The sequence below is a fragment of the Nicotiana tomentosiformis genome, chromosome 5 (genome assembly GCF_000390325.3).
Source record: "Nicotiana tomentosiformis chromosome 5, ASM39032v3, whole genome shotgun sequence".
NCBI classification, from domain to species: Eukaryota; Viridiplantae; Streptophyta; class Magnoliopsida; order Solanales; family Solanaceae; genus Nicotiana; species Nicotiana tomentosiformis.
This window is the reverse complement of record NC_090816.1, coordinates 77880553-77908021: the sequence shown is the minus strand read 5'-3', so window position 1 is coordinate 77908021 and position 27469 is coordinate 77880553. Positions and strand designations below refer to the sequence as shown.

At 41.3% G+C, this 27469-nt stretch overlaps 1 protein-coding gene and 1 long non-coding RNA gene across 3 annotated transcripts in view; both read left to right on the top strand.

The window, feature by feature from the left end:
* LOC104102507 (uncharacterized) overlaps positions 1-14741 on the top strand; it is a 29679-nt gene extending 14938 nt beyond the window's left edge. The window contains exons 5-9 of one of the 2 annotated variants that reach the window (XM_070175016.1): positions 11607-11854; positions 11938-12000; positions 12569-12637; positions 12721-12766; positions 14441-14741. In XM_070175016.1, coding sequence (XP_070031117.1) covers positions 11607-11774 — 168 coding nt within the window. In that variant the 3' untranslated portion in view covers positions 11775-11854; positions 11938-12000; positions 12569-12637; positions 12721-12766; positions 14441-14741. Of the gene's footprint in view, positions 1-11606; positions 11855-11937; positions 12001-12568; positions 12638-12720; positions 12767-14440 lie in introns of those variants that run through there. The other variant, XM_070175017.1, reaches the window with a different exon arrangement.
* Positions 14742-15586: 845 nt separating this feature from the next.
* On the top strand, positions 15587-26987 carry LOC104102506 (uncharacterized). Its single transcript, XR_687719.2, has 4 exons — positions 15587-15683; positions 15933-15996; positions 16083-16208; positions 26674-26987. It is a non-coding gene; the product is annotated as an uncharacterized lncRNA (long non-coding RNA).
* The last annotated feature ends 482 nt before the right edge of the window (positions 26988-27469 follow it).

Sequence of the window (27469 nt, the reverse complement as noted above, 5' to 3'; positions counted from 1 at the left end):
ATTTGTGAAATCACTTGAATGATGTAAGCAAGTTAGGTAAAGGGCATTCCCCATAAAGTTGACTGCTGCACTATTTTTGCACTGTTGCGTGTGCAGGCAACAACTTTATAGCTGTGGAGAGTTGACTTGTACAGTCACTACGGGAACTAGTAGCTATTTGTTCCCTCTGTTGTTCCTTTGACTCTAAAGAGTTGAACCATATCCCAAGCTGGAACCTTTTGATGTTAAGGTCTTGAGAATATGTAACAGGTCTTTATCTGGTTCTTGACAGTAAGTTTGTTAGATCATCAAAACATAACAGGGATATACATATAGCCTATCAACGTGACATCAAAGAAGTGTCTAAAATTTAAGATCTTTCCGCCTTATTTGAAAGGCAGTCAGTGATATCCAAGTTTCTTTAAGAGTGATCATAGAAAATCGTGTAATGAATAGGACGGTCTTTTTTGTTTTTGGTTTCTGGATCACTGTGAACTGATTAGCATATTAAGGTACGTATTTGTTAATTACATCACTTGATCAACTATGCTTGCGGTTGTAATATGGCAATAATTGCAAGTGTTTACCCGAAAAATCGGATAACGTTGAATTTTTGTATGGTTCTAAGGATAGGTAGATTCCTTTGACCTTGAAAATAACAATACACGTGTTTGTTATGTGAAATAGAAATGTTGAACAAAGATACTTAGTGAGCTTAGAAAGATAAACACAATAAATTCTTGATATTCCAGGGAAGATCCCTTCTATTACAATCTATCTTGCTTTTATAGCCAAGGATCACTACTTTTTTTATAACAACATAATAGAATAATATTACTAGTGGAGGACCCATGATGGTGTGTCTCCTCCTTAATTACCGCCAAGATTCTTTCATTTGGTGCGGTTGTAACAGCTTTTTGTCTGCGAGCTCGATACTGACTCGAGCTCGGTGTCGGATCGGAACCTCGGCCTTGGTTTCGAGCTTGATGATCACTTTCGGGCATCGATGTTCGGGACCTGTGTCGGTCGATGTTGCCTCGGTCGATTCGGATGCCCCGATGCTCGACGCCCCCATCTCGGAATTTGTTCGAGCTCTCCATGTAGATACCCCTCGACTGAGATGCCATCATCGATCGATCTTCATGATCGAGGACCGGTTTTAACCGTATACAGATAGCCCCCTCATTTCTTGGTAAAGAGATGACGAGAAACGATATGATTTCCCTAAGGCTCGACCGAATCAATGCTGACGTTTCTATCGACTTCGACTATGACGCATGTGATAGCTGTCCCATCAGTTTGGTTTTATCGAGGCATTTAATGTGTGTCAGTCGGTGGTCGGCCACCGCTAAAAACGAATCGCCATGTCTTATAAATAGTTTTCCCATATAATGTTTTCCACTTTTGCGCTTCCTCTTTTCCCAAATTCTCTTTGATTATCCTCTCTATTTCGTTGCTTTAGTGCCACTTATACCAGAGTTTTGGTGTTGTCCCCTCTTTCACCTTCCTTTGCGACTTTTTCTTCTTATATCGATGGCGAAAACTTCAAAAATCGTACCTCAAAAGGAGAAAGCTTCCTCCTCACGGCCGTTAGACGATAAGGCGCCGATGGAGCCGTCCGTTCATGATTATGTTCCCGGCCCGTGTATTTTAAAAACTGATTTTAGGGTGGAGAACCCTTCGTCCGTTCCGGGTCGGTGTGAGCACGTATCGATGTATACGTGATCTATAACGGAGGGTCACCTCGAGGCCGTCAGAAAAGACTGCAGCTGGGGTTCTGAGGTTGTGTTACAAATCCCATCCTCCGATGAGAGCGTCACTACCTACGTGGACGGATTTTTAAGTGTTTACACCTATCCCTTCACATTGGGAGCTGTCGATCCCGTGATTATTGATTTCTGCAAAAGATATCAGGTCACCCTCGGCCAAATTCATCCTTCCTTATGGCGTATAGTCCTCTTGTTGCGCTTCTTCTCTATCAAAGCCGGAGGGTTGGATTTTTCTCTGAATTACCTTATACGACTGTATCGGCCTCAGATTTTTCGTGGACTAATTTAGACTACATCGTCGAGCATCGAAGGCTTTGATGTCGAGCATCGATGAAGATAAGGATCGAGGTTGAATGAGTCGATATATTCGAGTGAGGACTCGTGATCTTATCCCGGAGAAGAAGATGTCGTTCCCTGAAAAATGGAATTTCGACCGTAAGTGATTCATGTTTGCTTTTCGTGTCCCTTTCCGCCTTTTGTGTCCTTTTCCTCCTTTTTCTGATATTATTTTCTGATGTCCAGCTGCCCCTTGGATGCCACAAGCGGTGCCTGACCTCGAGGATTGGGTTCAAAAGTTAGCCTCAACTTCATCCTATGCCGAGCGCGCTTGGCGTGATTTGGCAAAAGGTAGATGGGAGGCCAAGAATCATGGTGAGGTTTGGTTCCTGTTTCCCTCGAGGTATATTCTGCGTTCTTTTCGTTATCGATTTTTCCTTTGTATATAGGTGTAACTAGGGATGCCGTTTTGAGGCCTTCGAGCGGTGATGAAAGAAACAAGTCCCTAGTCCTAGAACAGGGAAAAGAAAAGAAGCGAAGGGCTTCCTCTCGGCCGGAGGACCCCAAGCCCAAAACTCGAAAGGTGAGGATAAAAATCATTGCCCTTTCGATCGACTCGGTCCAACGACTGAGGGAGGAAGAAGAAGAAGATAGCTCCTCGGCTTTGGTAGTCCGACCTACGGAAGTAGTCGAGGTTGCTAGAGCTGCTGAGCCGATGGCGGTCGTGCCCATCGGGGTTGGTTCCTAAGACCTAAGTCTCGATCGGAGTACTCCGAATGATTTGCTCGGGGCAATGGCAATGGGTCATTCGCCTTCTCTTCCGTCTTTTTCTGAGGAGGCGTTGAAGGAAGCTCGAGACCTGAAGACTCCCGATATTGGTGCTGGCTCAGGTGCAGCGGATCCTTTTAATGATTGTTTTACTAGTGTTGATGACAGTTTCGATATCGGTGATGCTTCTCTTTTGTTAGAGGAGGCTCAGCGTTTTATTACTCGGGTAATGATTCTTCCATACTTGGTTTCTTTGTTCTTTTCCATACTTGACTCATGTTTCTAACTGTGCAGGCCATCGGTAGGTTTCGAGTTGATCTTAGCCAGTGTGAGGCCGAACTCTAGAAGGTCCTAGGTGAAAGAGATGCCCTTCGGCTTCTTTACAGCAAAAAGGACCAGGCTATAAAGGATCTTCAAGCAGATTTGGCTAAGGTCCGTGAAGAAGGGGTCGAGCTCGATAAGCAGGTGAGCCTCGTTCTGATAAAGTATGGATTTGACTCGACTGTGGAAGTTAACCCTTCGTTGTCTCAGTTGCAGCAAAATATCGAGAAGATCGGGTTACTTCGAGAGGAGGTCGATCAAATCCGAGCCGAATGCAACCAGTGGAAGGAGACCATTGACCGCCTGGCAGCGGAGAAAGAAACCATCTTAACAAAGTTATTATCAGCCGACGTTTAACTTCGAAACGTCAAGCAAAAGGTGTCGGTTCAGGCTAAGAAAATCGATGAGCTTGAGACACGACTTGCTGAGGCTAAGGCGGAGGTTGAGTCGTCGAAAGTTTTGGCGGATAAGTCTATTGTTGTATATCGAGCTGATGCTGAGGCCGCTCAGGTGGAGGCCCGGGAAGCGGCGATGACTGCCGATGCTCGAACTCATTGGGTTTCCGAACTTGCTAAGTGTAGATCTCGGAGGGAGACCCTCGAGGAGATACACGCCCGAGGTTTCGACCTTACCGAAGAGGTAAGAAAGGCAAAAGAGCTTGAAGCGGAAGTTGAAGCCTTGGCTTCTGATGATGATGATGATGATAACGATGATGGTAGCAAAAGCGGGTCCGAGGATGGGGAAGACCCCGACCCAGAAGCTTAGAATCTAATTCTCCATATCTTTAAATTAATTACGTAGGCAATTTTGTATATATATAACAAGGTCAATTTTGATCGATCAGATTTGGAGTGACGTTTTGCTTGTTGAGTTGATGATAATGTGATGGTTAACGTAAACTCTGAGTAAACGTAGCTTTTCCAAGGTTTCAAACTCGATTGGGTCCTTGTTCGAACTCGGCAGCCCGTAGGCTTAATATTCGAGTGTTTATTTCGAACTCGAGATAATGTGGCCCGTAGGCTCAATGGTCGAGTGAATGTTTCGAACTCGATATGGAGGTAGCCCGTAGGCTTAATATTCGAGTGATTATTTCGAACTCGAGATAATGTGGCCCGTAGGCTCAATGGTCGAGTGAGTGTTTCGAACTCGATATAGAGGTAGCCCGTAGGCTTAATATTCGAGTGATTATTTTGAACTCGCGATAAAGGTAGCCCGTAGGCTTATTATTGGTCGAGCGAATGTTTTGAACTCGAGATAATGTGACCCGTAAGTTCAGTGGCCGAGTGAGTGTTTCGAACTCGAGATTGTGGTAGCCCGTAGGCTTAATATTCGAGTGATTATTTCGAACTCGAAATAATGTGGCCCGTAAACTCAATGGTCGAGTGAGTGTTTCGAAATCGATATAGAGGTAGCCCGTAGGCTTAATATTCGAGTGATTATTTCGAACTCGCGATAAAGGTAGCCCGTAGGCTTATCATTGGTCGAGCGAATGTTTCGAACTCGAGATAATGTGGCTCGTAGGTTCACTGGCCGAGTGAGTGTTTCGAACTCGAGATTGTGGTAGCCCGTAGGCTTAATATTCGAGTGATTATTTCAAACTCGAAATAATGTGGCACGTAGGCTCAATGGTCGAGTGAATGTTAATTCTGGTTGCATAATAAATCTCAAGTCATTGTACATGTGTTTTGGGCCAATCTATATGAGCACGGTTCATTTTGACCATTTTGGCTCTTATAATTTTTCCTCTATTGTTGTGAAAAGACTTTCTTGCATCTGAACTCAATGTATTTGAGGGCCTGGTGCCCCCCCTCCCCCCCCGGTATTTGAGTCCGATTGGGCTAAGGGTCAAAAGCCTCGGATATTGTTTAAAAGCGCAGCACGATCGATGGTTGCCTCATTAAAAATCTTGCCGCAAAAACCCATTTGGAAAAAATCGGTCTAAGGAAAAAAGAGTGCAACACGTGCTTTTGAGTAAAAGATCTGCTTCTGTTCTTTGTTCGAACTTCTGTACGGGACAGTTGAATAAATATGGGAAGGTCGGACCTTAGTAGTAGTACCGTTTTAGATGTGATACATTCCAACTGCTTGATAACTGTTTGCCGTTTATGATGCCGAGCCTGTACGATCCTTTCCCAAAGTTCTCGAGCACCTGGTACGGTCCTTCCCAATTTGGTCCTAGTTTTCCTTCGTTTGGATTCCGAGTATTGATGGTGACTTTTCTTAACACCAAGTCCCATAGCTTGAAGTGGCGAAGTTTAGTTCTTCGATTATAATACCTTTCGATTCGTTGCTTTTGTGCGGCCAACCGGATGAGGGCAGTTTCTCGTCCTTCGTTCGATAATTCAAGGCTGGAGTTCATAGCCTCGTTATTTGATTTTTCCGTCATGAATCGAAATCTGGGACTAGGCTCTCCGACTTCGACTGGTATCAATGCCTCGAAGCCATATACTAAGGAGAATGGGGTCGCCCCTGTACTGGATTTTGATGTTGTTCGGTATGCCCAAATGACTTTGGGCAGGATTTCTCTCCATCTTCAGGTTTTGAAGAATAGTTTTGTTTGTTGATTCGGCTTGTCCGTTTCCGCTGGGGTGGTACGGAGTTGATAGTATCCTTCTTATTTTGTGGTCTTCGAAGAATTTTGTGATTTTGTTGCCAATGAATTGCTTCCCATTATCACATACTATTTCGGATGGTATCCCGAATCGGCATATGATATGATCCCACACAAAGTCAATAACCTCTTTTTCTCTTACTTTCTCGAACGCCTGCGCTTCAACCCATTTAGAAAAATAGTCAGTCATAAACAAAATAAATCTGGCTTTACTTGGGGTCGATGGTAGGGGGCCGACGATGTCCATTCCCCATTTCATGAATGGCCATGGGGATAGGACCGAGTGTAGTTGCTCTCCGGGTTAATGGATCATTGGCGCAAACCTTTGACATTTATCACATTTACGAACAAATTCTTTTGCGTCTTTGCCTATATCGATCCAATAATACCCTGCTCTGATCACTTTTCGAACTAACATGTCGGCACCGGAGTGGTTGCCACAAGTGCCCTCGTGTACTTCCCAGAGGATGTAATTGGTATCTCCCGTACCTATGCATACCGCCATCGGTCCATCGAATGTTCTTCGATATAATGTTCCATCCGCAGCCAAAATAAATCGAGCAGCTTTAGTCCGAAGGGTCCTGGAAGCCTTGTGGTCTGAAGGGAGCTTTCCGCTTTTTAAGTATTCAATATACTTGTTTCTCCAATCCCAGGTTAAGCTAGTAGAATTTATTTCGGCGTGCCCTTCTTCGATTACAGATCTTGAAAGTTGAACGACAGTCTCCGAATTCAAATCATTCACCTCGATCGATGATCCCAAATTAGCAAGCGCATCGGCCTCATTATTCTGTTCTCGTAGACTCCATTGTTTGAAATGGTGCAAAGTGATAAGCAGTTTGTCCAAATACCTTTGCATTCTGCCTTCTCAGACTTTGAAGGTTTTGTTTACTTGACTCACCACCAGCAAAGAGTCGCAATTGGCCTCAACGACCTCTGCTCCCAAATTTTTAGCTAGCTCGAGACCTGCAATTATGGCTTCATACTCGGCCTTGTTGTTAGTTAACCTGATAGTTTTAATAGCTTGCCTAATAATGTTACCCGTGGGAGATTTCAAAACTATGCCTAGCCCGGACCCCTTTACGTTCGAAGCTCCGTCCGTAAAGAGGATCCATGCCCTCGTCGATATATTTGATATTAACAGTAGTTCTTTTTCGACTTCGGGTACGAGGGTAGGCGTGAAATCGTCCACGAAGTCTGCTAAAATTTGAGACTTGATGGCCGTTCGAGGTCGATATTCGATATCATACCCACTGAGTTCGATGGCCCATTTGGCCAATCGGCCTGATAGTTCGGTCCTATGTAAAATATTACGAAGTGGGCAGGTGGTCAATACGCTTATGGGGTGGCATTGAAAGTACGGTCGTAACTTTCTAGAGGCGCTAATCAGCGCAAGTGCCAATTTTTCCAAGTGCGGATATCTAGTTTCCGCTTCCCCTAAGGTCTGACTTACGTATTAAACAGGAAATTGCGTACCTTTCTCTTCTCGAACCAGGACACAGCTTATGGCGACTTCTGATACTGACAAGTACAGGTAAAGTTTTCGTTGGTTTTTGGAGTGTGCAGCAGTGGTAGGCTCGATAGATATCGTTTCAGTTCTTGTAACGCTAGTTGGCATTCCGGTGTCCAAGCGAAGTCGTTCTTCTTTTTGAGTAGAGAGAAAAATTTGTGGCTTCGATCTGATGATCTTGAAACGAATCGGCCTAAGGCTGCAATTCCTCCTGTTAACCTTTGTACAGCTTTCACGCTGTCCACGATGGTGATGTCTTCAATGGCCTTGATTTTGTCGGGGTTAATCTCGATTCCCCGATTTGATACCATGAAGCCGAGGAACTTACCCGAGCTGACTCCGAAAGCACATTTTTCGGGGTTGAGCCTCATGTTGTATTTCCTCAGAATATCGAATGTTTCCTGCAAATGGGTCAAATGGTCCTCTGCGCGCAGGGACTTAACTAGCATGTCATCAATATAGACTTCCATTGATTTACTTATTTGTTCTTCGAACATTCCATTCACTAGGCGTTGATAAGTAGCTCCTGCATTTTTTAGCCCGAAGGGCATTACATTATAACAATATGTTCCATATCTGATCACAAATGAAGTCTTTTCCCAGTCTTCCGGGTTCATCTGGATTTGATTATACCCGGAATAGGTATCGAGAAAAGTAAGGATCTCGTGGCCGGTCGTGGCATCGATCAAGTGATCGATGTTGGGCAGTGGATAAGAATCTTTGGGGCATGCTTTGTTCAAGTTTTTGTAGTCTATACACATTCTAAGTTTGTTTCCCTTTTTAGGCACTACGACCACATTGGACAACCATTCGGGGTATTTCACCTCTCGAATGGATCCTATTTTGAGCAGTTTAGTTACCTTATCCTTTATGAATGCGTGCTTCACCTCCGATTGGGGTCTTCTTTTTTGCTTCACCGGTCCGAATCTAGGGGACACACTTAGTCGATGTGTTGTTATGTCCGGCGGGATTCCTGTTATATCTAAATGGGACCAGGCAAAGCAGTCGATGTTACCGATAAGAAATTGAATGAGTTTCTTCCTGAGTTCGGGGCTCAAACCCCTTCCCAGGTATACCTTTCGTTCGGGCCAGTGTTCGATCAAAATGATTTGCTCCAATTCCTCAATTGTTGATTTGGTGACATCAGAGTCATCGGGGGTCACGAAGGATCGAGGGATCCACTGATCATCATCTTCTTCGATGTTCTGCTGACCTGGCTGGATCGAGGCCGATGTCTTTGATTGCTATTTGGCGTTCCGGTCTTCGACTGTGCCTCCTTTTGAGCCTGATCCATTCACCGGCGAAGATGAAGATGTTGGTTTTGCTTCCTCGATAGAGAACATTTCCTTTACGGCTGGTTGTTCTCCGTATACTATTTTGACACTTGTCGGTATTGGGAATTTGAGGACCTGGTGTAGGGTCGAAGGTACAGCTCTTATGTTGTGGATCCACGGCCTTCCGAAAAGGGCGTTATATCTCATATCGCCTTCGATCACGTGAAACTTTGTTTCCTGAATTATTCCGGCAACATTTATCGGTAGGGTTATCTCGCCTTTGGTGGTTTCGCATGCCATATTGAATCAGTTTAAAACCAGAGTTGCGGGTACGATCCGGTTTTGTAAGTTGAGCTGTTTTACGACCTTCGATCTGATGATGTTGGCCGAGCTACCTGGATCAATTAACACACGCTTAATTTTAATTTTATTCATGAGTACGGATATTACCAGTACATCGTTATGGGGTTGGATGATTCCCTCTGCATCTTCATCATTGAACGATAAAGTCCCTGAGGGAGTGTAATCTTGAATTCGAGATCGTTTTTCCCTCACAATCGACGTTTTAGTGCATTTAAGCATAGGTCCCTGAGGGGCATCGACGCCGCCGATGATCATGTGAATGATGTGCTGTGGTTCTTCTACTTCGTTTTGCTTGCCGAAGTCCTTGTTTTTAAAATGGTTTTTTGCCCTATCACTCAAAAATTCCCTAAGGTGCCCTTTGTTAAACAAGCGGGCTACTTCCTCTCTTAATTGTCTGCTTTCTTCCGTTTTGTGACCATGGGTGCCATGATATTCGCATATTTGATTAGGATTCCTTTGGGCCGGATCGGTCTGCATGGGTCGAGGCCATCTGGTATCTTTGATGCGTCCGATGGCCGACACGATGGCGGATGCATCGATGTTGAAGTTATATTCCGATAATCGAGGAACTTCTATATGATCGGCATATTTATCAAAGCCTCTCTTGCTCATAAGTCCCCAAGAATTTTGCCCCTGATCATACCTTCGGTTATTCTGAACTGTCTCATGTGCCGAACCGTGGTTCATCCGATCTGTGACGTATGGCTGGTATCGGTCTCTGTTTGACCTTTGTTCTCTGTTGGTTTCCTTCTGAATTTTAGTGGTTGTGCGGTTCTGACGCGTGGGTTTATACGGAGATCCCAATTGATCATCTTCGACCCTGATTTTCGATTGATATCGATTGTGTATATCCGCCCAAGTTATTGCAGGGTATTCGATCAAGCTTTGTTTCAGCCGACGTGATGCTGTCGAACTCAGTCCGTTCAACCCTTGGGTGAAAGCTTGTACGGCCCAGTCGTCTGTGACTGGTGGCAAATCCATGCGTTCCATTTGAAACCGGGATACGAATTCCCTCAGTATTTCGTCACCCCTTTGTTTTACTTTGAATAGATCCGATTTCCTTGTTGCGACCTTTATGGCACCAGCATGTGCTTTTACGAACGAATCTGCTAACATGGCAAAAGAATCGATAGAATTTGGTGGCAAGTTGTGATACCAGATCATTGCTCCTTTTGCGAGGGTCTCTCCGAACTTTTTCAATAATACAGACTCGATCTCATCGTCTTCCAAATCGTTGGCTTTGATGGCACATGTATATGAGGTGAGATGTTCGTTAGGATAGGTCGTACCGTTATATTTGGGAATTACGGGCATACGGAACATTTTTGGGATTGGTTTCGGGGCCACGCTCGATGGAAAAGGCTTTTGTATGAATTTCTTCGAATCCAGCCCTTTCATCATTGGCGGAGCCCCCGGGATCTGATCGATCCTAGCATCATATGCTTCGAATTTTTTGTCGTTGGCTTCGACTCGTTTTGTGAGTTCCTCGAGCAGTTTAGCAATTTCAGGAGCGGTTCCTGATTCTCGCTCGTTCGATTTCACTGTGTCGGGCTCCGTTCTGGGGGTTACTTCTCGAAGAAGTGGATTGGAGTTTGGCTTATTTTGCATATGAGTTTGGCTCTGCAACTGAGCTATCGCTACTTGTTGGGCTTGTAGCATTTCGAAAATCATACGCAAGCTGACCCGATTTCCCCCGTGCTGTGGGTGTCTCGGGCTAGGGGTCGAGCGCCACCCTGAACGCTTCTTTCCTGCTCAGAACGCTGATTTGCTTCTAGAGCTATTCGTGAATTGATATCTACTGGTACTTCGGCTTGAATTTCGGGTTCCTCGATTCGAGCCTCGTTGCCGTTGTTGGGTAGCCTTTCGGCCCCAGGCACCAAGTTGTTGGTTTCATCCTGAAGGCCGGCTTCGAGGTCGATTGGCAGAGCCATTGCTGGTGTGAAGTTGTAAGCTGGAGTGTACTGTATATTTGTATCAAATAATCACTTGTTATCCTTAGCTCCACGGTGGGCGCCAAACTGTTTACCCGAAAAATCGGATAACGTTGAATTTTTGTATGGTTCTAAGGATAGGTAGATTCCTTTGACCTTGAAAATAACAATACACGTGTTTGTTATGTGAAATAGAAATGATGAACAAAGATACTTAGTGAGCTTAGAAAGATAAACACAATGAATTCTTGATATTCCAGGAAAGATCCCTTCTATTACAATCTATCTTGCTTTTTATAGCCAAGGATCACTACTTTTTCTATAACAACATAATAGAATAATATTACTAGTGGAGGACCCATGATGGTGTGTCTGCTCCTTAATTCCCGCCATGATTCTCTCCTTTGGTGCGGTTGTAACAGCTTTTTGTCTGCGAGCTCGATACTGACTCGAGCTCCGTGTCGGATCGGAACCTCGGCCTTGGTTTCGAGCTTGATGATCACTTTCGGGCATCGATGTTCGGGACCTGTGTCGGTCGATGTTGCCTCGGTCGATTCGGACGCCCCGACGCCCGACGCCCCCATCTCGGAATTCGTTCGAGCTCTCCATGTAGATACCCCTCGACTGAGATGCCATTGTCGATCGATCTTCATGATCGAGGACCGGTTTTAACCGTATACAACAAGTTTACTGAATTATTTTGTTGGTTTGACTAGTAAGGATTATGTTTATTTAACTATCTATTTTTAAATTTCTTAATGTATTTTCACTTTCATGTATGATTGATCAATGTGGTTCTTGTCACAGGTTGGAGGTTTTGAAATGCACTTGAAGCGGAATATTGAATCTCCAATAGTGCATGTGCCGGTTGTATCTTCACCACCATCACCACCTCCTAGTGCAAGTAAACCAGCAGTTTCAGCATCCTCTATGAAATCTTCCTCAGAAAAGTTAAAGTCCATTTACAAATGTTGACGTTGAGAAATCAGAAAAATTAGCAGCTTTACAAGCCACTGGATCGAGCTAATGGTTATGTTATTGTATCATCCCCAACAGTAAGTATTGGTTACCTACTGAACCCTTTTGTGATGTATCTTTTATAAAGTGAGCAATAACTTTCTTAACCTCTTCCCAATAGATTGGTTCATTCCGAAGGGCAAGGACATTAAAAGGAAAGAAGCAACCACCTGCTTGTAAAGAGGTACCCATAACAAATCCATCATCCAGATATTCTTGAGTTGTTTATTCTTTTTTTCTTTTGATGGTTTTTTTGAAACAGGTAATGATAACAACTAACTTCTTTTTTCTTAAATTTGAGTAGCTTAAATTTTCATCTCTTGGCCAATGGCCACTGGATGGTAGTAATTGCCAAGTGTTGCAAACATAAAGATTCTCTTATACTGAATTACTAAAATATTTGGAAGATAGAACTGGAGGAGCTGAGAATTCTAGCTTATGTATGTCTTTTGCACTCTGCATCAACAAATTTGGTTGTATAAAGGTCTAAGCACTGATAGCACCAACAATTTTGTTAGATCTTAGAACTCAGTAGGCCATTGTCTTATCTCATGTATACTGTTTTAACCATAGCTTATGGTGGGATTGAACTTTACCTAGTTAATCTTCTGTACTTTTACAGTATGTTCTTGGTACTAAACATTAATAAAATTACCTTACTTTATCAAAGAAAAAAGGATTGAACTTGACCTGCACTTCATGGGATTATAACTTGATGATTGACCCTATACATGCCTTGAACTTGAGTGCAGGGTGATGTTATTAATGTGAGGCTGACAATTGGCTTTCTGGATCAGTTTGGGACGGAACTCGCGGTTAAAGTACATCCTTGAAAACTTTTTCTGCTAACATATTGATTTTCATTGTGGTATATCTGCTAACCTCTCTTTTTCATGTTGAGCAGTCAGATGCAGCTGGAGAGGTCTTGAAACTTCTCAGTAATGATGGCGGTATGCTTCTTTAATTTTTCTTTCTTTTTTAGATTGTTGTTTTATGCCTCAAACTGTCGTAGTTGCAGTTTTTTTCTGCTAAATGACCTACTGTAGTGCATATCAAATTTTCAAAACCAGAATCCAGGATTTGAGGTCTCCGCCTCTTTTGGCTCGAATTTGTTTTGTGATGTAGTCATTTTCAAAATAGAAGTTTCTTAAGGAGTGGACCTGATATAAAAAGAAATTGTGGCTGTTGAGTTAGTGGTATCTGTTCTTGAATTCAAGAATTGTTAATTTCTCCTACTAGCCTGATTTCTGATAGTTTGAACTGGGCTAATGATTTTGCATCAGTGTGTATATATGCATGATTCTTTGAGTTCACATTTTACAGACCATTGTTGCTGAATTGTGAAAATCTACTCAACGACTGTTTGACATCATAGGCTTGAGCATATTATTTAAATTTACTTTCTTTAACCCAGCACGTAACACTTCGCGTTTGTCAGCTAGTGAAGTTGTTTAACCATGTAGAAGGCAGCGTTCTCCACAATGTGATAATTTTACTGTAAGATGCAACAAGGGAGGCAATTAATTCTAAATTGGAGCTATGCAAAGAAGCATTATGATCCGAGGATTCAAGATTTCAATATGTGAAAAGTAACTTTAGTTGAAATAAAGCAATAATAGTTGTAGTCATACATTGATATGAAATAATAACTAAAAAGCAATTCAGGGTTTGGGGTTATCTGCAGATGTGAGATGGGGACGAGCAGGTTTAGCTGGATTAAAAGTGTAAGCATAGAATGACACTAGGCATATCATGTTGTACATAAAGTCATAATGTAATACATCAACAACTGTTAAATAGAAAAAGTTCAGGTGAGATGCCAAATGATTAAAAAGCAAGACCTTACAAGAATTACAGAGACTGATAAAATTGTAATTACAAAATTATTATAATAAATACTAGTATTACAAATTACCTTAACAAAAATACTAGAATTGGCCTATGGATTAAATTGGTTGATCACAAGGTGATGAGTCAAGGACAATTTGTCATTATGGCTTTGATATCCTAAGCTTTCAGGTACTGCCACTCTTTGTTGCTAAAATCTAATTGATACATGAACTTTGGCTGTTTTGTGCATAACGATGGTTCTGGTGGACTGGTTAGAGATATATTTCATGACCCATTTATACATGGTTATTAACCGAGCACTTTCTTTTTTTATGAAGAATTAACCCAAATAGCCGACCACCCAACCGCTTAAACTATAAATAGCCTATGAATATATGTATTACATGTGTATAATTATGTATAATCAATGTATAATCTATGTATATGGCTAGAAAAAGTAAATAGTAAATATGGCAGGCTATTTGTGTAAAGATCCCTTTCTTTTTTGGGTACGGAAGCTCTTTCAATGTTGCTTCCTTGGCATCAAAACACTAAAGAGATGCTATTTTCGGTTTCAAGAATTAATCTGAATCTTTGAGATGTAGCTCTTTCAATGTTGCTTCCTTGGTACCAAAACACTAAGGAGAAGCTTTTTTTGGTTTCAAGAATTAATGTGAATATTTGAGATGTACTTAACAGCAGTGAATGCGTGGCTTGTAGATATCTAACATTCTTTCATTCATGTTCTCTTGGGGTGTCTGAACTTACTCTTTCCATCTGTGGGTGCATCACAGACGCTGTTGGTTATGGCGATCCTCTTATTGCTGTCTTGCCATAATTTCGTGGTATCAACTGAAGTTTTAGCAGTAGTTTTTGAAGGTCCTCTAGAAAGTAAATTGAAGGTTGCTGTACCTTTCTAGTATTTTGCTCAATTCATGTTACACTCTCATACTTGGGAGGCATAGGTTATAGTAGTAATTTGAACTTATAAACTTATTGCACTTGATATTCACTGCAATAACAATAAATGGTTGTTAAAAACTTATTTTGATTTGATCGTGTGATTTTGTATATTTATAATTCTCTTGCTGGAGATGATGCTATCAAGAAGTAGCATAGAAGGTGTTCTGGAGGATAAAACTGGTTTGTATTATTTTGGTGAAATTTAGGAATAATTTATTGGAGAAACTAGATATATTCTGTACAGAAGAAGGCTTGTCTTCTTCTCTATAGGGACTAGTAAGGCATGGTCTAGCTCTTCCTTACACATTTATAAAGTTTTTATATAGTATAAATAAAATTACTCACATACACATCCTAAAAATGGAAGACGTGAAAAAGAAAGAAGAAACAGAATACCAAAATGGATGTGCACAAAGCTTTACACTTAGATACTCGAATATCTTTATCAATCCATTTGTTAAACACAAAATAATCGTATTTGGACCCTACCCTCTTCAGTCAAATAGGGACCAGCTCTATTCACTGTCCCCAAACTTGACCGACAATGTGAAGGAGAAGAATGCTACTCTATAATGCAAAACTTTACCCGCCCTTGACATATGAACAAGAAAATATGTCCTTAAGGAGATTAAGAAGGAGACTAGAAAATGTCAATGTTAGAGATGTCCTCAATCAATGTTAGAGAACCAGTAAAGCTTAATAGCAAATCTCGCTTAAGAATCTATATATATATATATATATATATATATATATATATATATATATATATATATATATATATATATATATATAAAAGAGGGACTAGGCAAGATGTGGCAGCTTTATTTGACCAAGAAACTCAATTATCTTTTTTGTCTATTTTTTGACTTTTATTTATCTGCTTTTTATTATAAATTATAAATTGAAAGCGACTTTTTTACCAAAAAAACCAAACGTCACCTCTCAAGTGACTATTAAAAGAACAGTTATGGTTAAAATTCCAAACGCAGATAACGTCCTTAAAGATGAAGAAAACAATCATTCTCTCAAATTCTCTCAAAACTGCTTTTGGTCATATTCAAGACAATAAAAGAGGTTGCCGTTATTGCCGTTTCTTATCAGTTTTCTACAATTTACTTTTCAAATTTCTTGGTTTTTTAATCGTTAACCCTTTGCTAGTTTCATCTATTTATATCTCCAAAAAATGAGACTTTCCTTATTTTAATGCTACTTCTGTTTGAAGATAACAAATTATGTAGAGTTGACATTGTTGCCTTTATATTTCTATTTTCGTTAAATCTATTAATTATTATAGTGTGGTTTATTTGTTGATGTTCTTTACAGAAAAATAGACGTTGCTTCTCTTTGTTTCTGAAGCCTGACGCTTGATTGAGATGCCTTTTCTGGGGTAAGAAATGTTTTACATTCTTACCGTTACTTTATTGAGGATCAATATTTGTAAGATTTTGTTTTTGAAATGATCTAACTGTGCAGGAACCTTCGGTGATGATTTTTAAATAACAAGGGGATAACAAATAAAAACAAATGACGTCTCGAAAATAAGAATGCGGTTAGTCCAAGAAGAAAACATCACTTCAAATTCTGATCGAACTGACATGGGTACTAATTTTTTCTCTCTATTAATATTGTACTCTTTTTTCTCTTTCAATTAAATTATCAAGCATTGTCAAAATTGTAACTGGTATAAATGGATTTTATACCCAAACAAACATGGACTTCTTTCTTTAGAACATATTCTTTTGATTTATGAAAAAAGAAAATTGATTTATTGGCCAACAAGGGACTTCTTTCTTTAGAACATATTCTTTTGATTTATTAAAAAAGAAAATTGATTTATTGGCCAACAAAACAAGTTCACAGTAACATAAGCAGACATTTTCTTCCTATATCACTTGAAGGAAGAATTTTTGAGAATATCAACAAAAGCATTAATCCAATTCCAAAAGCTAATATCTTAAGATTAAGAAATGTTGTTGTTTACCCGAAAAATCAGATAACGTTAAATTTGTGAAAGGTTCTAAGGATATGTGATGCAATTTGATACAAATCGTATAGAGAGATAGAAATATGTGTATTCTTGACTGTGAGATCGGGAATAGTGAACAAAAAGAATGAATAAGATAAAGTAAAACAAGTACAAGGAGATATCCTTCAATATGAGAAGTGATATTCTGTTACAGTGTATTCAGTGTTTTTCTGCTAACAAGGATTCCCCCTCTTTATAATAGAGGGATCCTACTTTATTTATAATAAAATAAAGCATATAGTGGAGGACCCATGATGAATTGTCTGTTCCTCGATTCCCGCCAAGATTCTCTCCCTTAGTGCGGTTGTAACGGCTCTTGTCTGTGAGCTCTATACTGGCTCGAACTCGTTATTGGGTCGAGCCCTCGGTTTTGACTTGAGTTCGACCTTTGGGGTGGGCGTAGTGCATTTCCGACCTCGAAGCAATGCCTTGCGGATCGATTTGGTCACGGGCTCAATAAAAGTATCGAGCCGACTCCTCGATCAGCCTTCGGACCCGAGGCTCGTTTGTACTGCCTTCGGAACTTATCCCACAATCCCACTCAGGTTGCTTACCATTCGAAATAGATCGAACGTAGGAAGGCCGAAATCTTTTTCGACCGTATACAGATAATCCCCTCGTTTCTCAGGAAGGATGTGGTGAGAATCGATATGATTTTCGACGGTTCGATCGGGTTATAAGCTGACGTTTTCACAGGGCTCGATCATGACGTACGTGATAACTGTCCCATCAATTTAGTCTTTCAAGGTATTTAATGCATGTCAGATGGTGGTCGGCCACCTCTGATATTGAACCGCCACGATGCAAGCCTATAAATAACCCCTCCATCTAACATTTACCACTTTTACGCCTTCTCTCTTCCAAATTTTCTTACCATTTCTCTCTATTTCGCCGCTTGCAGAGCCATCTACACCAGTGTTTGGTGTCATCAACTTTTCATCTTCCTTTGCCTTTCTTCTTCTCATATCAATGGCCAAAACTTCGAAAACTGTACCTCAGAAGGAGAAAGCTTCTTCTTCATGACCGTCCGGCGACAAGGCGCCGATGGAGCTGCCTACCCATGAATATGTTCCCGGCCCGTGTACTCTGAAGATCGATTTTAAGGTTAAGAATCCTTAATCTGTTCCGTGTCGATGTGAGCATGTGTCGATATACATGTGCTCGATAATTGAGGGTCTTCTTGAGGCTGTGAGGAAAGACTGCAACTGGAGTTCCGAGGTTGTGTTGCAAATTCCCTCCCCTAAAGAGAGCGTCATCACCCATGTGGAGGGGTTTTTAAGTGTTTACACTTACCCCTTCACGTTGGGTCCCGTCGACCCGATAATCATTGATTTTTGCAAAAGATATCAGGTCACCCTTGGTCAAATTCATCCCTCTCTATGGCGTATAGTAACCTTACTTCGCTTCTTCTCCAACAAGGCCGGGGGCAGGATTTTTCCCGGAATCGCCTCATATGATTGTATCGACCTCAAATCTTTCGAGGACTAATCAGGCTTCATCATCGGGCATCGAAAGCTTTGATGTCGAGTATCGACGAGACAAGGATCGGGGTTGGATGAGCCATTATATACGGGTGAGGACCCGTGACCTCATTCCGGAAGAGAAGATGTTGTTCCCCGAGAAATAGAATTTCGACCATAAGTGGTTTTCATAAGATGTTGCTTTTCGTACCTTTTTCCGATTTTATCTGATGTCTTTCTCCGATATACAGCTGGCCCTTGGATGCCACAAGCGGTACCCGACCTCGAGAATTGGGTTCGGAAGTTAGCTTCGACTTCTTCTTATGCCGAATGCGCTTGGCGTGCTTTGGCAAAAGGTAGATGGGAGACCAAGAATCATGGTAAGGGTTACTTCTCGTTTTCTTCAAAATATTTCTTATGCTCCATTCGTTACCGATTTCCTTTCATGCAGGTATAACCAAGGATGACATTTTGAGGCCTTCGAATGGTGGCGAAGGAACCAAGTCCCCGGTCCCGGAACCGGGGAAAGATAAGAAGTGAAAAGATGTCTCTCGGTCAGAGGACCCCAAGCCCAAAACTCGAAGGGTGAGGAGGAAATCAATCGATCTTTTGATGGACTCGGTCCAACGACTGTGAGAAGAAGAAGAAGAAAAAGATGATGCCTCGGCTTTGGTGATCCGATCTGCGAAAGCTATCGAGGTCGCCAGAGCTTCTGAGCCGATAGCGGCTGTACCGGTCGGGGTCTGTTCCGGTACCCCTAGTCTTGATCAGAGCGTCCCGAGCGATTCGCTTGGGACTCTGATAGTGGGTCATTTGCCTACCCTTCCAACCTTTTCTGAGGAGGCGTTAAAGAAAGCTCGAGAATTGAAGACCCCCGATATGGGCGGAGGCTCTAGTATAGGGGGCCCTTTTCGGGATTCCTTTACTGGAGTCGATGATGCCTCCGACATTGGTGACGTTTCTCTTCTCCTAGAAGAGGACCAACGTTTCATTTCTCGGGTAATGATTTTACTGTACTTGGTTTCTTCGTTCTTTTCCAAACTTGACTTGTGTTCTTTCCCTACTATGCAGGCCATTAGTAGGTTTTAAGTCGACCTCACCCAGTGTGAGGTCGAGCTTCAGAAGGTCTCGGGGGAGAGAGATGCCCTGCGGCTTCTTTTCAGCCAAAAGGACGAGGCTATAAAGAACCTCCAAGCAGATTTGGCTAAGGCTTGTGAAGAAGAGGCCGAACTAGAGAAGTAGGTGAGCCTCGTTCTGTTAAAGTATGGGTTTGACTCAATTGTGGAAGTTAACCCTTCGTTATTTCAGCTGCAGCAAAAGGTTGAAAAGATCGGGTTACTTCGGGAAGAAGTCAATCAAATCAAGGCTGAATGTAATCGGTGGAAGGAGACTATCGACCGCCTGGCTGTGGAAAAAGAAGCCATCTTGGCCAAATTATTATTGACCGATGTTCAGCTTCGAAGCGTCAAGCAAAATGGTTCGGCTTAGACTAAGAGGATAGAGGAGCTTGAAACACGGCTTGCTGAAGCCAAGGCGGAGGTTGAGTCGTCGAAAGTCATGGTGGACAAGTCCATTACTGTGTATCGGGCTGCTGTCGAGGCTGCTCAGATAGAGGGACGAGAGGCGGCGGATACTGCCGACACTAGAGCACATTGGGTTGCTTAACTTGCTAAGTGTCGGTCTCGAAGGGAGACCCTCGAGGAGATACACGCTCGAGATTTCGACCTTGCTGAACAGTTAAAAAAGGCTAGAGATCTCTAAGATGAAGCTGAAGCCTTGGCTTCTGATGGTGATGATGATGATGATGATGGTAGCAAGAGCAGGTCCGAGAATGGGGGGGAGCCCGATAGAGAAGAAACCACTCCTGAGGATGACCAGGAAGCTTAGTCCTTAGTTTTTACGTTTGTAATCAATCATGTAGACAATTTTGTATATAGACAGCCTTGTCGACTTGCTTCTGTTTTGTGAAGACTTTATACATGCCTTATAAATGTTTTCACAAAGATTTAATCGACTTAATCAGATTCTGGATTTCGTAGCCTCTATAATCGAGCGAGTGCTTATTCGAATTTGAAGTGATGTAGCCCTTAGGCTTATAAGTCGAGTCAATGATTCGAACTCTAAGTAATGTAGCCCGTAGGCGTAATGGTGGAGTGAGTGCTTGCTCGAACTCGAAATAAAATAGCCCGTGGGCTTAGTAGTCGAGTGAATGATTCAAACTCGAAGTGATGTAGCCCATAGGTGTAATGGTCGAGTGAGTTCTTGCTCGAACTCGAAATAAAGTAGCCCGTGGGCTTAGTAGTCGGGTGACTGATTCGAACTCGAAGTGATGTAGCCCGTAGGCATAATGATCGAGTGAGTGCTTGCTCGAACTCGAAATGAAAGTAGCCCGTAGGCTTAGTAGTCGAGTGAATGATTCGAACTCGAAGTAATGTAGCCCGTAGGTGTAATGGTCGAGTGAGTGCTTTCTCGAACTCGAAATAAAGTAGCCGGTGGGCTTAGTAGTCGAGTGAATGATTCGAACTCGGGATAAAGTGGCCCGTAGGTGTAATGGTCGAGTGAGTGCTTGCTCGAATTTTAAGTGATGTAGCCCTTAGGCTTATAAGTCGAGTCAATGATTCGAACTCGAAGTAATGTAGCCCGTAGGCATATTGGTCGAGTTAGTGCTTGCTCAAACTCGAAATAAAATAGCTTGTGGGCTTAGTAGTCGAGTGACTGATTCGAACTCGAAGTGATGTAGCCCGTAGGCGTAATGGTCGAGTGAGTGCTTGCTAGAACTCAAAATGAAAATCACCCGTAGGCTTAGTAGTCGAGTGAATGATTCGAAATCGAAGTAATGTAGCCCGTAGGCGTAATGGTCGAGTGAGTGCTTGCTCGAACTCGAAATAATTAGCTCGTGGGCTTAGTAGTCGAGTGAATGATTCGAACGCGAAGTGATGTAGCCCGTAGGCGTAATGGTCGAGTGGGTGCTTGCTCGAACTCGAAATGAAAGTAGCCCGTAGGCTTAGTAGTTGAATGAATGATTCGAACTCGAAGTAATGTAGCCCGTAGGCATAATGGTCGAGTGAGTGCTTGCTCGAACTCGAAATAAAGTTGCCCGTGGGCTTAGTAGTAGAGTGAATGATTCGAACTCGGGATAAAGTGGCCCGTAGGCATAATGGTCGAGTGAGTGCTTGCTCGAACTCGAAATGAAAGTAGCATGTAGGCTTAGTGGTCGAATTAATCTTAACTCTGTTTGTGTAATAAATCTCCAAAATAGAGGAATGTTTCTTGGACATAAGATGTCGGTAAAGAGGAGAACTTTCTTTGCAAGTCACTATACATGTGTTCATGTTTCGCGCCTGGGTTCAGGCTAACTATATGAGCATGGTTCGTTTTGACCATTTGGCTCTTATAACTTTTCCTATTGGAACCCCGTTGTTGCGAAATAATTTTCTTGCATTAGAACTTTATATATTTGAAGGCTAATGCCCCCCCAGTATTCGAGATCGATTGTAAAGAGGCCTCGGGTACTGTTGTAAGTGCAGCATAATATTTGGTTTCCTCGTTAAAAACCTTACCGAAAAATCCATTTGGGATAAAACCGGTCTAAGGAAAAAAGAGTGCAACGCGTGCTTTCAGATCTATGACAAAGGATCCATCGTAGCTCGGACTTCTACAGGGGTCAGTTTTGAAATGTAAATGAATATAGAAGGGTCGTACCTTAGCAGTAGTATCGTTTTAGATGTGACACATTCCAATTGCTTGATAGTTGTTTGCCATTTATAATGCCGAGCCTGTGTGATCACTTTCCGACGTTCTCGAGAACCTAATATGGTCCTTCCCAATTTGGTCCTAGTTTTCCTTCGTTCGGATTTCGGGTATGGATGGTGACTTTCCTTAGTACTAAGTCCCCGGGCTTGAAATGGCGGAGCTTGGTTCTTCGATTATAATATCTTTTGATTCGCTGCTTTTGGGCGGCCAATTAGATGAGAGAAGCTTCTCGTCTTTCGTCTGATAATTCGAGGCTAGTGTTCATAGCCTCGTTATTTGATTCTTCCGTCATGTATCAAAATCTGGTACTGGGTTCGCCAACTTCGACTGGTATCAATAATTCAGACCCATACAGGATTTCGACGTCGTTCGATATGCCCAAAGGACTTCGGGTAGGATTTCTCTCCACTTTCCGTTAGCGTCGTTCAACCTCTTTTTTAGGTTCTGAATGATGGTTTTGTTCGTTGATTCGGCATGTCCGTTCCCACTGGGGTGATACGGTGTTGATAATATCCTTCTTATTCTGTGGTCTTCGAAGAATTTTGTCACTTTGCTGCCCACAAATTGTTTCCCATTGTCACATACTATTTTGTCGGGTATCCCGAATCGGCATATGATATGATCCCAAACAAAGTCTATAACTTCTTTCTCTCTTACTTTTTCGAACGCATGTGCTTCAACCCATTTAGAGAAATAGTCAGTCATAAATAAGATGAATTTGGCTTTACCTGGGGTCGATGGCAGAGGGCCGACGATATCCATTCCCCATTTCATGAATGGCCATGGGGATAGGACCGCGTGAAGTTGCTCTCCGGGTTGATGGATCATTGGCGCAAACCTTTGACATTTGTCAAATTTTCAAATAACTTCCTTCGCATCTTTGCCCATATCGATCCAATAATACCCTGCAAGTCACTATACAGCTTATGATGGTTGTTACCAATGATAAGAATGAGTTAATTCCGACAAGAACGGTCACTGGTTAGAGAGTTTGTATGGATTATCATAAGCTCAACAAAGTCACAAGGAAAGATCATTTCCCTCTCTGTTCATGGATCAAATGCTTGATAGGTTGGCCACTCGTTCTTTCTATTTCTTTCTTGACGGTTACTCAGGATACAACCAAATTCTTATTGCACCAGAAGATCAAGAGAAAATCACCTTTACATGTCCATATGACATTTTTGCTTTCAAACGGATACCTTTTGGATGGCTATATTCACGGACGTGGTAGAAGACTACCTTGAGGTCTTCATGGATGACCTTTGGTGGTTGGGGGTTCATTTGATGATTGTCTTGCTAATTTAGACAAGGTGTTGGCTAGATATGAGGAAACAAATTTGGTACTCAATTAGGAGAAATGCCATTTCATGGTTGAGGAAGGCATTGTCCTTGGACATAATATTTAAAAGAATGGTATTGAAGTGGATAAGGCAAGGATTGAAGTTATTTCTAAGCTTCCACCCCCACCTCGGTGAAGAGTGTGAAGAGTTTCTTGGGCCATGCGGGATTCTACCAGCGATTATCAAAGACTTTTCTAAAGCGGTGAATCCTTTGGGCAAACTCCCCGAGAAGGATGCCAAGTTCTATTTCAATGATGATTGTATGAGATCTTTTGAACAATTGAAGCTCAAGTTGACAGCTACTCCTATCATTACATCTCCAAAGTGGAGTTTCTCGTTCGAGCTCATGTGTGATGCAAGTGATATAGCAGTTGGGGCTGTTTTGGGGCAACGTATCAACAAAGTTTTTCATCCAGTCTACTATGCTGGTAAGACCATCAATAGTGCCCAAGTCAATTATACCGTTACGAGAAGGAGCTCCTTGCTATTGTGTTTGTGTTACACCTCATGTTTTCCTACGTAAAAGTACGTCGTAAATCAATTGATGTAAGCTCAAAAATGACATCATCTTTAGAAGTACATTAAGTAAGTTAGTCATGTTACCTACAAATATTTAATATCATGAATAACAAGTACCAAAAGGGTTGGAAGGTTTAGAAGTTAAGCGAATCGAAGAAAATAAGTTTCGTTGAAAATCGACAAGTTGAGAATGTTATAACCCTTACTTTTGGGATGAGAATAGGGTTCTTAACATGATAAGGATATGATGTTATGAGGTATTTTAGTTTTATGATAGTTGTGTGTTAAGTTTTGAAGTCAAGCGAGTTGTGAAACAAAAGTCGACGAAAGTCGTCACAAGTTACGTTCATAAATACGCTAAATATTAGGTCAAATGTAGCAGAGCTTTTCTCGCGATATACATGGAAATACGGGATAATCGACCTACAAAATTGAAGATCTATGAATCTAGTTTATAATACATTAAACCGTTCGTCGATACGATGTCGTAGTAGAGAGATATTCATATTTTTGAGAGATTACGCAAGCAGCTCCCAATGGGACCCACTAGGCGGTTTAGATATCTTGATATATATGTAACACCTACAGCCCATTTTTACTCATTCTCTTTCACTCTCTTCAATGCCTAGACACCTAAAAACCTTCTCTCAAAGATCTCTCATGATCCAAGATACAAATAAAGGACAAACAACACCAATCAAGCATCGGGAATCCCGTGGTGCTAGTGAATTTCTTGTTCTTCTTGTGGTTGCTGATTTTGTTGTGGTTCTAGATCGTGCGGGAGTTGTTTTAAGTGGTGTAAGTTATCTAAAATACTCCCCAAATGTTTTAATATCAACCCTAGATGATTTCAATTCTTCCAAAGTGATTCTAGTGCCGAGAAACCCGAAGTGCCTGATAGTTTCGCTTCCTTGTTCTTGTGGCTGCATTGAAAGGATACTTCGTGGTGAAGTAAGCAAAAGCTGGAGTTGTTTTATTGGTTTAAATGTAAGGAACCTCTTACTCTACATGTATTTAATCTTATCCAAGTTGCAGCTAAGTCGTGAAAGCTAGAAGTTGTGAGATATTTATCGAAAGGCTTGTTAGTAATGTTGTTGATTGGTGGACTATTTGGGAGGTATAATATGGGTATTGTTGATGTTGTTTGGGTTGTTTTTAGTTGTTGTAACTTGTGGGAAATCATATAAATAGGGGAGGTGCTTTCTATTTTATCGTACAATAAAGTGTGTCATTCAAATGCGCTAAGTTATGGCATTCATATTGTGATGAAAGTATTGTTCATTGCTTGTAGACACATGAGCTGCAAGTTAAGTTAGTTTGAGGATTGGAAGGGATATTTTGATGTATGTAAGGTCTTCCTTTCTTTTATTTGGCATGATTCCGTAAGATATGTTGCCGTTATAAGGAATTCAAGGGTACGAGGCTTTATATACGTACTATACTGACGATTAAGGTCCGTCCACGAGTATAGTCATACGAATGTTGAAATGGACCGTATTGGTTGGTGTTTCATGTATTCTTAAGGAGTAAATAGAGGCTTCTAAAAGGTCTTTGTCTTTTATATGTAACAAGACGTCTAGATGTTAATTAAAAATTACGTATGAATGGTCTGACGAATCAAAAACAATATAATGTCTGTATAATGAGGGATAGTTATATACGAATAGTTCAACAAGGCAGCATAATATAAAGTTTGCAGAATAATAAAAATGTTTCGACCCAAATAATGGAACTACTTCCAATACTTAAACTTTTGTGTTAACGAAACGGATAAAAACCCACAAAGATAGTTACGTTGCCCTCAAGTTAAATAAGGCTGATTATATATGAGGGTGATGTTAAGAGATGATATACATTACCTATGGAGTCATAAATTATATAATATGCTAATTTTAGCAATAAGAATATAAGTTGATAGAGCGTAAATCCCGTAACTCTTGTTACGTATTGATGAATAGATATATATATGTATGACGAGTAGCCTCACAAGCTAAGAATATTACATACCTATAAGTAGAAAAAATCATGTAATCCTCAGAAACGAGTCGTGATGTGAAATAAGGATAGAACTACAATTTCAAAATAGTTACAACGTTCTTTATGGCTAAATAATATAGAATACGAAGGATGACGTAGAAAGTGGATTAGGAATAAGGATTGGTTATTGTAACGAGTTACTCATGAACTTATATGTTTATGAATACGAGTTTATCTATTGATGATTGAATGATGTCTGTATGAGTCATATGAAATGAATCTGTATAGGACATGATCCCTACGGACGGTCTATGAACGCGTAGGTATACAGTGAAGCCCTATGGATGGTCTATAAACGCATAGGTGCATAATGAAGGTTGGTTATGGACGGTCTCAGTTGCACGCATAGTTAGACCTCCGTATTATGAGCCGTACAGACACTCTACTATATTATGCGTACGAGAAACTAATTATATGTTTGTGAGTGAGCCTTAAAGACGGTCTCTTATGAAATGCGTAAGTACCACTTTTATGTTTCAGTGTAGCCATAGAGATATTTGATATGTCGGAGATAAGTATACATATATAAGGTATGATGGCTAGAAGAATATTATAGATGAAGTTCCATAATATGGTGGTTCTAGTATAGGTAGAATATGGGAACAAGTTCAGGTATATCATGACACGAATTAGATGTATATACAATAGTCGTAACATTAGATGTTCTCGGCCAACAGAGCCTTCCCTTTTCAGTCTACATCTTTTGGAAGGTAAGTTGGATCATTCAATACTTAGATATGTTACGAGTCAGAATGAGGTAAGTATGATTCCCGGATTTCATTGACCCTTCAGATTACTTTCAGTATATCATATATACATGTCAGTTCAGTTTCAATTCAGTTATTCATATGTTATCTGCCTTACATACTTAGTAACTTTCTCTGTACTAATGTCCCATCATTGGGGCACCGAATTCATGTATGCAGGTTCAGGTATCCAGTTTGGCAGGCTCTTATCATAGACGGAGTTGATATCCAGCTGAGGATTGGCGAAAGCTCCATTTCATCTGGAGTACAGCTGAGTCTAGAGGTTATCAAACTGTCCTATGTATGTATACTTTTGGGTAGGTTGGAGCCCTGTCCTGACCATCTTTTGATGTCAAATACTCTTATTGGCTTTGTAGACATAGGTTCATTATGTACAGTATGTCAGAGGCCTGGACTGCCCATGTGTATTTATGTTTTGAGTATGATGGATCGCTGATACACCATTTTCCCACTTACAGTTATACATTATGAGTTGTGTCCATGTTGGCCTATGATAGTTACAGAAATAATGAGTTCAGCCAAGTTGGCCTATGTATGTTTTTGTTTCCGTCGAACGACCATGAGTTACATAGTGGTTCTCTCGGGACAGTACGATACCGAGTTCCAGCCACACCTCCCTAGGTTGGGGCATGACAAAGTGGTATCCGAGTAGGTCGTGTTCTAGGGATTCTACAAAGCCATTTCTAGTAGAGTCTCACTTATGGGTGTGTTGCACGCTACACTTATAATTGAGAGGCTACAGGGCATTTAGGAAATGTTACTCTTCTTTCGTTTCCAGATCGTGTCATAGAGCTGAGTCATAAAAAGTCAGTATGAAGCTTCCGCCGGATTGTGTATGCACTAGAGGTGCAAATATTATAGTAGAGCTTCAAGGTGTGGATATAAATTCCACCTATATGGAAGGGAATTTATGAAAGCGACAGAAGATGCGATGTAAAATTAAAAGGTAACTAAG